The 11,769-nt window shown below is 38.7% G+C and overlaps 1 protein-coding gene across 1 annotated transcript in view; it reads right to left on the reverse strand.

Moving 5' to 3' along the window:
- fndc3a (fibronectin type III domain containing 3A) overlaps nucleotides 1–11,327 on the reverse strand; it is a 43,911-nt gene extending 32,584 nt beyond the window's left edge. Inside the window, exons 1-2 of the mRNA XM_020646301.3 lie at nucleotides 10,849–11,327; nucleotides 7,347–7,490 (exon numbers count right to left, since the gene is read on the reverse strand). Of these exons, the coding sequence (XP_020501957.2) occupies nucleotides 7,347–7,457 (111 nt within the window). The 5' untranslated portion in view covers nucleotides 7,458–7,490; nucleotides 10,849–11,327. The remainder of the gene's footprint in view (nucleotides 1–7,346; nucleotides 7,491–10,848) is intronic.
- Between the last annotated feature and the right edge of the window lie 442 nt (nucleotides 11,328–11,769).

Below are 11,769 nucleotides of genomic sequence, written 5' to 3' on the forward strand. Positions count from 1 at the left end.
AAAACTGCTTGCACTACTGATTAAATTCCAAGCATGACAGGATTATAAATTAAGATGACTTAAGGGATATATGGAGTAAAAATTCATTTGAACAAGAATGGTAGGCAAAATAAGCAAAACACTATACGTACTGTAGAACAAGCAGTCATGGGGTTATTATTTAGCATCCACTAAATCTGCTATCCAACATGATTATTGATCTGAGAATTTTAATATTCAGCTCTGTTAGGCACTTTTATTAATTTCATGTTAAGATATAATATTTAATTGACCCTTTAAATGTTCCCCTGACGTGTCTATTAATTACAGTACTAAGGTTTAGTTGCCTACATCAGAGAAAGCTTAATACATTTTTTAATAACTTAGAGCTGTTCGACTCCACATGCTAGAAGCAACTACCAATCCTTAAGTTAACCTCATTCTTATATTTTATTTGATTTAAATTCTTGCTACTTCGCTTTATTTCCTTTGTTAACTGTTTTTGCACCAATACAAATTCCCTGTATGTGTAAATGTACTTGGCTCACTCTGTCACACTATCTCTAATAAAATTGAGAATACTACATTTACAACAAAATAATAGGGGTGTGAAGATAAATCGATTCACATCAGCTCCACAATTACCAATTTCTACAATTCGTAATTTTGTTGGTCCAAGCTCCTCAGTCACGCTGCTAACATTTAGCTTGCACTCAGCAGCGGTAATGTATGGCTGCGTCCAACACACCAACGTACTACCTGCACTGTCTTTGAAGCAGTAAGACACTCAGCCAGTCCAGTCTTCTCTGAAGACAAGCGTTAGGGTGTACTTCAGATTCTATATTCCCCCGAGTAAGAAGACGCTTGACCTGGCATATACGGGTCAGCAAAATGAAAGTCAATTACTTGGTGAACGACTCAAATGTACAAGCTCACGTCATATGCCACCAACCGGAGTTAAGATGCCAACAATTGCTGACCGACACACACGGCATCGCTTTAGTGATCCCGTGACAAATTCTGGACAGTGTCGTCAACAAAGAAGGGTTAAGATTTATGATCACCTAATTTTTCCACTGGCAACTATTAAAGATATAGCTAGCTGGCTTAAGCCCACAAATGTTATTCATATTAAAGTAATTTGAGTTAAGCATCAATAATTGTTATCTTGGTTTAAGTTTTTTTTTTTTTTTCATTTTGTATTTACAACGCTGCAATCAGCTAATAAAAATGCTTCAAATATGAAAACTGTATTATGTTGTATTGTGCTTTTTTAAAATGTCTAATAATAATAATTTGCAGCTTCTTGGTGCAGAGCAAACTGGAGAGGATTCTAAAATAAGGAAAGTATTGTGAATGAGGGATCGTTTTCAATCTAATCTTGACCCAAGAATCATGAGATATTGAAAGACTCACAAGCCTATATTTTAGACCTCTGCCCAATAAAAGCCCCTCCTATTAAACCAGAATCAAATCTGTTTTACTAACCAAGTATATGAGCACATACAAGGTTTTACATTTCCCTCAGTTACAGATGAACAACTGATTGACCGTAGTACTGAATGTGTAGGTCACAAACAGATGAAACTGTATTTGTTAGTATTTGGAAGTGGATAGACAAGGATGCAGCAACAGTTGCTTTTCACACAGCTGAATAAGCCCTGTAACATGGGATTGTTTCTGTGTCATATTCACAACAAGTATGATATTAACAGAGCTGTGAATAGAGAAATACATATAAAGAGAACAGGAACCATGAATATCTCTTAAACTGCGACCAATTCATAGAACAGTATGTCCCAGAGTTGCCACCATTGTAAAGACTTCCCTCTGTGTCTGAAGCCTTTTGCAAAGAGAGTATGGATCAATTAGCACTCAATGTCACACTGACTGCTACTGCTGTGTTTTATTACCCTGGAGAACGGGCCTGCTCTCTGTGTTCATGGCTGTTAGCTCTGACGTTTCTCAGCCGTCGGTGACTCAGAGTTCAGGTTTCTCACTATTTGTTCCTCCTAATTGTTTACTGCGTGTTGATGTGACATAGCAGCTGGGTGGACCGGAAACAGGAGCCAAACGACAGTGGGAAAATCCTGCCAGTGTCGGAACTAGCCAGGAACTAACGCAGGTGAGGGCATATGCTTACGTGTGTAATAGTGATTTAGGGCAATTTGATGATCCTCCACCCTCCAGGATCCCCTGGAAACGTTGCATGACAAGACAGTAGGAAACAACTGGTGGGAAATAAAATCTTTCCAAGAGCTGTTTATGACGTAGAAGGTCCTCATAAATATTTGTTATCAATGTGTCGTCATAGAGAATACAACCTGTTTTACATATTTATCAGACGAATCCCAAACTGAAGTCTAGGCACACAGCCAACCTTGAGTGTTGTCTTAAACCTGAGGCACGCAGTATTTTCCATCAGCCTTCTATTAACTCAGTCAATAAACTTCCAAGTCAAAGTCTAGGTACACTCATTATCATGAGCCAACCACTGGTGACTGGAGATGAATCCAATCTTAATGTATACTGTATTATGTTTAAAAGGTGCTATATTACTTTAACATTACTACCAAAGAAAAATGTTTACATTTCTCTCTCCATTTGGTCAGACGAATCAGTTAACTGATTTCAAATATGACAGATTCTGTAGTCCAGCTCTGAAGCCACTGCAGTATAAACCTTAGATGTATTATTAGAATCAGTGTCCTGCATCCACATGAATCAGAATTCTTACATGAAGAGTGTTTTACTTATCTTACTTTTAGTATCTCCTGTACCTCACAGAAACCACAATGTTTTGATATGGAACCGGTGCTAGATAGGTAAAATGCTTTAGTGGCTCTGATACAGATTCAGATAGACTCCTCATTTCTGTTCAATCAGACCTCATTATGTTTCAGCTCAAGGATTCTAAAAAACTTGTGAATTTCTGCAAACTCTGGACATGCTGTCGTGTACTTTTTCTCTCCACAGGAGTACCTTCCATCTGGCTCCTCCACAACAGAGCCTAGGCTTGTGAAGCGCTCCGGGCTGAATCTCTTATCATAGCTAGGGCACTTTGTTCTTGTTCCAGAGCTGTCCTTGAGTTCCAGGTCAGCTTCCTGGCAAAATAAAGCCATCTAGGTTTGGTCACTTTGTTTGGTTAGTCAACCAAAGTCCAGGTATGACATTTCCCATTTTTTATGATGAAGCCTTATTCTCTGCTTGTGATTATCAAATTAAGATTTATGCTTTTTCCCAGACCAATGCGTTCTCACCGGTTTCTCTCCCTACACCGATCTAGCCAGACAGAGTTCGCAGTCAAATACTGATGAAAAGTCGAGGACATTCTGATTTTTATGATTTGAAATAAAAAAATAAAACTTTTTTCGGTTAAGAGTCAAGATAATTTAACTTTTTATTTCTTTACAATAGATGTATAAAAAAAGAACACACTATTATTAATTTGGGCATATTTAAAAATCATTATTTCTACTATTGTCACCATAAAATATTATTATTATAAGGGATGCTTTTACAAATTTTAAATCAAGGGAGGAGCCAAGTTCTGCAATATAAAAAAACACAGGGATGTTCCTAGAAACTAATTTCCCTGTCAATTAAATGCTAATTTAAATTAATTTAAGAAAACACTCACAAACCAGGGACACCAGCCTTAGGTCCTCCTCGCAGGTTGATGTCAACATGCCTGTTCTGGTAACTATTTGATCCGGTCAAGTACTTATATTCCAGTTTAACCTGACAAAGGATTCAATGGTATTGTCAATTTTGCGGTATCGTGAAAAAGAAAGTGATTTTGTGTTTAACGAAAATGGCAGATAATGGCGTTTGTGCGTTAGTGGGGAAGAAGAACAAAAGGAATCTTTTTATATTGCCGTCTTTACAATATTCAATCAAAATCATTTATTTTAAATATCGCAATAAATACCGTACTGTGGCCTTGTTATTGTGCTATTATCGTATGGTGAGATTTTGATATTGTTATGTTTGCTTGATAAAATACTCTTACACACCTGTGTCTGCTCTGAAAATTGGTGCAGTAATGATTTTTATGCTTAGTCTAACTAGCTTAGAAAAAAGTGTCCTATACACTGCTGAGTCATGCACTGTCCTCCTCCTCACAATAGTTGACAAATAGTGGGCTCACATCCCCATCTCCACAGATGATTCAGTGGCTGACCAGGAGACAGGCAGCGTGGGTTGCCGTTTTTTTTTTTTTCACAACAACTCAAGCCCTCTGGCAACTTGTGATGGGCACATGTCCAAGGCCCTGTCTCCTGTGTCTGGCTAAAGCATAGAAGGCCAGCACCAAGACGGCAGAGTCGGGAGTGAGGTCTCACTATCCCACAGTAACATAAGCCCACGCATGGCACGTAGCCACCAGTAAGACCACGCACTCATGGCAGTGTGCTCCCTATTCAATTTGTGGAGTTACTATTTAATGCAAAGTGCTCTCGCTCACAAACCAGAGCAAACAGAAGGGTTTTGAATACAAATCAAGGACGATTGGAGAAAAAAAAAGAAGAAAAAAAACATTGTTGAATCTGCACTCCTTCATTTACTCTTTTTGTAAGCAAGCTTTAAAGATTGTGTAATTAAGCACTTTTTTCATTAGGTTGGTTTATCAGAGAGTGAAAATAACATTTCCACTGATGGCTCATCAAGTTTTTCTCAAAGGTGTTTTTATCACTTACAGTCTGTTAAGCAACAAAGACGGACCAAAAATCCATCAAAACAGAAGAACATAGAAAAACATGAGCACAAAGGACATGAAAACATTAAGTGGGAGCTCTAATGAGGAAGAGTAACGTACAAGATGAAAGAAAATGTACATATCCATCAGCACAAAAAAAGATAAGCACATATTAAGCCATTAGCTGGGCTTAAACATTGACAGAAACACACTGATTCATCTGTAACCAATTTAGCAACAAACCAAACATCATGAGCAAAAATCTTGGCAGGGCGGGGGGGCCTAAATGGATGGAAGCAGTGAATCATACTGTAGCCAAAGTCATCTCTATAAAGGAATCATCTCAGGTAATGACCCCAAGACAACAGCTTCCTCTCTGAGTCAGAATAATTGGTCCAACAGAGCGTTAATACCAAGCTAAGACCGGGATAAAGAAACCCAGAACAAAGAATGAGGTGTTCTTGCAGCTTCTCCAGCTAAAGGTCAGAAGCGGCCGGGTCAGCCATCGCTGTGAATCCTCTTCACTGTCACTGTGGACCTGCCTCGCTCGGTCAGGGCCCAGACCCCTCCAGTGGTTCCTGCTCCTCACTCTGCAGCTGTCACTATATTTACACACCTCCTCAGACAAACAACACTCATAAACTACAGCCTATATCGTATTCCCAGCAGTACTGCCGTAAATAATATCGGTAAGCTAATTCATTTTCAACACATTTTCAAAATGAAGTCTTTCTGCATCAGGAACGGGATTAAAAGACATTATTACAAAAGTTAACTTTCAGATGAACTTTTCTTTATCATTTGTGCTACTTGAATCTAGTACTTGAACACAGGTAACAATTTGAAACAAATGCAACACACTTTCAAACTTAAGTTGTCCTCCTTAAAACATGTCGCTTTGTTCTCTATGCTATGATAACTTTTTTTTTTTTTTTTTGCATTTCACTTTGAGGAGAGGTCACTCTGGACCATGTAGTCACACATTTACAATCCTACACCAAGATTCTCACGGTCAGCAGACAATGTACCCATATTGCAATTGTTGATCAAGATGTCTACCAATGGATGATACTGACCCTGACACTGCAAAGCATTATATCCAGTTCTGACAGTTATTCACACACGCACACAAAAAATCATTATCAACACAAGGTTCACAAGCAGTAGTCAATGTGTCTGTTTAATGATGTCTGTCTGAAAGGAATAACCTTCACAACACCTGTAGGGCCAAATCAAAGCCATCATACTGGCTTTGAGGAGGAACTCCTCTGTGTTATCTGATACTTGTTATTCAAGGTAATAGGAACATATGAGTGATCATGAAAATGCAATGTCTTGAATTGGCATTAGAAGTGGGGTGGTGTGATAATGAGTGATGACGTAAGCCAGAAGGGTAGAGCAGCGTTTTATTCCTCTAGCTTTCATAAAACACTATAACACTGACCAGGGACGAGTACAGGTAATCAGGTAACCTTTGTGGGAGGTGGTAAGGTAACCGAATTCCATGAGAACAACACCCTCACAGACCCATACAACCAGCAAAATTTGATCTCTATGTGAACAAAGACGGATTCAGGTGAGGGTTTTTCCACAGTGGAAAATGACAAGACGGCTGGAAAGTCATGTTCATAGGGCAGCGCTTATATTAGCAAGTCTTATCTAGACAAACTGCATAAGACCAAGGAAATGACGGAAAAGACATCACCATGACTTCCATGCTATCCCCTAGGAAGTCATGGAAACTTGAGCAAATCGAACTGATGACCATCAAAATGACAGGAAAATCACCCAGGCTTGTCAGGGCCGCTCAGTCTCACTCTGACAAGAGCTACCCTGTACCCATAAAGCAAACACTGCTTTCACAACTGAGAGAGACGGATCATAACCAACAAGCACCTGTTGCCTGTGAAATTGTGCATGTTCCATTAGCAGCTGAAGTGAGAACAGCAAATCCATTTGGTTATTTCAATACTGATCTGAGTAAGAGCAATATCTGCATAATTTGTCAAGCATTTAAAAAGCCACCATAACACATGGGGTTTTACACGACAGATACTGTGTGCTTTTGTCAAATGCATCAAATACTACACTCAGTTGGATCAAGTTTATGCCAACACAATCAATTTCAAGAGTTTTATAGAAATACAGCCGTGTTTCAGGTATTGTAATCCTGATTAGACAAAGATGTTAAATAACAGTCACATTTCGTTTGTCTGCCATCATTTAATATATCAAGTCTACATGGAGGACTTCAGACATATTTATTATTGCATAAAGTATACTGTACATAAGCCTGGTCCTGCTGGACTACAACAGACCGAATACCACATGCATGTTTCTCACTGTGCCGGTCAAACCAAAACCAAAAGACACTTCCTTTAAGGCGCATCTTCTTAAAGTTTTTCCACAAATGTAGTACATTTTAAGACTAACATTTCCTGGTGCTATTGTTGTAAAAAGTATTACTTCTGACAAAAAAAAAACATTGTAGGCCCAGTTTTATTGTACACACAACAGTTAGAGAACAGAAAAGTGGAGGCCACAAAAAGCACCAAATCAATTTGTTGGACCAGATAAAACATGGTTTTGACAACAAAGCAGACTTGATTCAGCAAGAGTGAGTTAAAGCAGAGAGACATGAGGGCAAAAGGGTCTGAGACTCTGAGTGTACCTGCTGTGGGCCCTCCCCGTTGACCATAGTTGGTGGTGGCGGCGAGGCCAGGATTGGGAGTTCAGGGCTGAGAAGCTGGCCGGACTCCAGAGGTGGGGTGTGGTCTGCCATGTCTCCCTCATTCACACCACTGAAGAGGTGCTCCTGCAACAAATGAAATCACAGTCAATGGGAGTGTACCAAGTAAACCACAAAGACTTGACGTATCACTCCATCAAGATCATTTGACCTGTGCTGAGAACTACATTTACCCAGAATGCCCACTGTATGCAGTTTGTCTCTCCCTGCTATTTCTTTATGAGAACATCATCACCAACATCAGTACAATATTTGAATGTGATTCTTTGATTATAAAGTCTACAGAAATCTTGTATTGCTATAAGAGTGTTTGAAATAATGGTATGTTCACTGGGAAAAACCGTGAGAGTATAGTTTTTAAAAATGTTTTTCCTGCAGGTTTTTTTTGAATACCAAAAAGAAATTCAAGCATTATCTGGATACCTTTTGTTTACTGCTATTGTATTTCATTAAATTCTAAAATGAAGGGGGGGGGGGGGGGTTTGCAAAGATGGATGGTGGTCTTTTACTTATTGCCACAAGGTCAAAGGATTACAGTGACCACTACAAAATCTCCTTTTTAGTGATGATGCAAGTTATTTTGTTGTTGTTTTCACAATACAACTACAGAAAGACATTGTTGTTGTTTGATGTTTTTTGTCATTTCATGCTGATATCATGATCTATATAAAGCGATGTGAACATTGTAAGTAAAGCACCAGCATAAGGCAAGTAACTCTGTCTGTCAAACTGTTTCCAGTAAAGATTTAATGACAGGCCGGACTGCAATGAGGGGAAATTTGACGCATATCATAATTAATTTCCAAACACATCCGTTGTTTTCCACTGCCAGTCATTCACTGGCAGCATTTTCTGGCAGAGCAGCCTAATGATTGACTCTGAAAGATATTTTGTTCCTGATGGCATCAATGAACATTCAAGTTTGGCCAGCTGCTCCATCCAAACCAAACAGGCCTGATCATAGAACAGAGAGACGACTGATCAGATGTTTTCTCTTTCATCACAATAACATTTAATGTTGGTAAAATTCATTGGAAACTTGTGTTGTTGTCTGAGACAGAAACCTGTCTACTAGAGACGGAGAATGTATCCATTATCACTAGTATATCTGCTCTCCAGGGGTTTTCTTGGTTTTCAGGTGGTGACGTATTGATGAGGAAGCATAACAATAGCTCTTTTAAGTGATTATAAGATGGTTTGGGTGTAAGGGGTATATACAAAAGAGAGGGACATTTTTAATGACTTTGTAGGGATATTTTCTAGGTTGTAGAATAAAGATTCTCAGGCTGCACAAAACAAACAAGTATAAACTGCTGTTCACTGTGTTCCTTCACATTGCTGTGAAAGCTGACTTAAGTTATGAGGCTTATGATGTTAGTAAATTTAGGAATCAACAAACACAAGATACATTATAAATAACATTAAGTCAAACTCTATGAGGAGATACAGTTTATTTTAAAACACTGCACTGAAATGAGAGTTTTGGTCTTATTTAGTCTCGTATTTGTATCGAGTCTATAATGTCTGCATTTGTGTAGTACCACTATTTCTTTAAGTCTAAAGATTCTGTTTAAATCCTACAAGCCTAGCCAGGGACAGGGGTTGCAAATTAGCCAGGGCTAGAAACCTGCATGCATGTCATCTACTTCGTATTTAATGAATAGAGCAATGTTCACTGCATGTGTCCCTGTTAACTAAACTAATAAAATAAACAAATAAAAGGGAAGAAGAAAACAAATTGTTACAACCACGACATGGCCAACAAGAATTCTGCATAAAAAAAACAAAAAAAAAAAACAGAAGACCAAGAGAGTGTAACATGTGTCCTTGAACCTAATTACAAAGCGGCGCATGCGCCCCTAAACCTCACAGTGATCTGGCTTATCCGTTAGCTTTAGCCCCTCCCCTCCTTAAGCTTAAACAACACAGTCAGTTTACAGTGTGATGGTCAATGAACTGGGTTTAAGGGGACTATTGCTACAGTGGAAGACCAACGTGAGATTAGCCTGGTGTCACTGGCATTCTTTAGAAAAAGGCCGTCTCCCTCTGCGGTCATTGGGCCTAAAAGCCAATCACTGCGTTTTACTTGTTTTTACAGCACAAGACAAATCAATAAAATCTAGTTAGTTGAGTCTATTTAGTTTTAAATTATTTACCAATAACAAACTAACGTGTGCTACCTTGGGGTCGGTGAGAAGAGAAATACAAAGAGGAGGTCCCTGATATAACAAAGCCCCTACTCTCTTTAATAATGCCCCTGACCACCCACGTTTCAGAAACTTGATAAAGCCCCAGGTGGCTCTGTATTGCCATAAAATATTTGTGGGTGTGATGTTGTTTAATAAAGGATAAGTGGATAATTATAGAGTTGAAGGAGTGCCACGTTACCTGCGCCCTAAATATGAACAGTGTGTTTACTTTCCCCTCAGGAGGAAAATATATGGCAGTAAAAATTGCTGACAGTTTACAACTAAAAAAACCCTGTTGTATAACTCTGATGCAGTTGCTCTTCACTCCATCCTTTACTGTTCCAGCATGGTAAACATCACTTCTATACTGAAATTGTGGTAACATCTGTTGTTGCCCAGACTGTACATCACATTTGACTGCAGTGGCTGAAAGCAGTAGATAAGGACACAGCTGGTTTTCAGTTACAGTTTTGTTGAGATGCTGGAAAACCCCTGAACCGGTAGAATAATGGGATATTCTGTCCGTTTGTTCAATAGTCTTAACAAACAGACATTGACAGACCATTATATTGGTTATCTCGTTATTTAACTGATGTACATATGTTTGATTTTTATTTTTATTTTTAATAATTTGATCCCTTTTTCCTGTTTTCTTGAGCTGCTGCAATACAAAAATTAAGTTTATCCTTATTTTTATCTTTAGAAATCAGACCTGGCGTGCAAATGTACTTATTTATATCATAAGAATGACTTGCAATGTGCTGTTTCCTTATCAATTTATTCCTTATTAATTTCTAATATAGTAGTTTAACTGATAAACATAGAAGAATATCCTCTTATGTCAGCCAGCTTGGCTTGGCTTGGTCTAACAGCTGGTTATTCATTCAGTACAAATATTTGACTTAGCATTACACCTTTTTCTAACCCTGTTTTTGTCTAAATAAATGTGACAAGGTCTAGCATTTTTTTTTTAAACGTGCACAAGAACAAAATGCACCTTTTTAGTGTTATTTAATTACCACAGTTAAAATAACAAGGTTCGCCACCTGGAAGACTAGTCGGTTGTTTACTCCAGCTCCAGGTGTGTAATTCTAACAGAACAAGAGCTGTTCGTTATCTAACTGTAACATTAAAGTCAGCTCGGTAACAAACAACACACTTATAACTCGTTTCTCATGGTAAACAAACGGTGTTCAGTCAGTTTGTAACCTACAGAGAGCTAACGCTGTACTCACTCAGTCACTTCACTGACACGCCGATGCACACAGATGATTCCGATGCAGCTATACCATGAAATGTTTTTTTTTACCGTCAAGCGTGCTCCGACGACCAGCTATTTTCTGCAACACCTGAGCTAGCTACATAGATGAACACAAGACAAGGCGAGATGTGACATGCTAGCGTAAGCTACTAATGCTACACCCAGCTAATAGTTAGCAAAGATGAAGACGTGCTTTCCTCGTCATGTAAACTACGACAGCTCGTAAGTGACCGCGCCCAAAACAAGATCCAGGTAACGAGTGAGCAACAAGTGGTGATTAACGAGGATCGAAAATGTTAGCCTTAATTGCCAATTTTATCGAGGTAACTTTCCATCTAACCCTGCTCCTTGCAGAAAAGTCAGGAATTTCGCCATCGCTTACGGGGCTCTGCGCGCATGCGTGTTACAGCAACTCATGACGAATCCCGAATTCCAGGGTAGCGAAGAGAAACATTTATTGTAGACATGCATACACTTTTTTTTTTTTTAAATATATTTCAGGTTGTATTGATTAGTACTTCAAGAGCATAGCCAGTATCATGACGTTATACTGATTTTTTTTTTTTTTCAGTCCGCTTCCGTTATTTATTTTAAGGGAGACTTTTAGGTCGACGTGTCTCTAATTGGTTTGTTCAAGCAAGTCAATCGTGATGAAACTTGTTGACATGGTTAATTCATTTACTGAAGTTTTACGTGTGTTTGACCTTTTCTGTGGTCTTTCCCTGCCGAGTTTGAGAAATCCCGAGAGAAAGGCGAAACCAAAAAAAAACCCAGGTTGTTGTCGAAAATGTCCGGTCCACCTTAATAGCGTAATATCTGATTTAAAGGGTTTAAAGGGTAATTTCATTCATATTTATCCCGATGTATCCCTACTGTTAGAAAACTCTCATTGCTG

This window comes from Labrus bergylta, chromosome 11, assembly GCF_963930695.1.
Source record: "Labrus bergylta chromosome 11, fLabBer1.1, whole genome shotgun sequence".
NCBI lineage: Eukaryota > Metazoa > Chordata > Actinopteri > Labriformes > Labridae > Labrus > Labrus bergylta.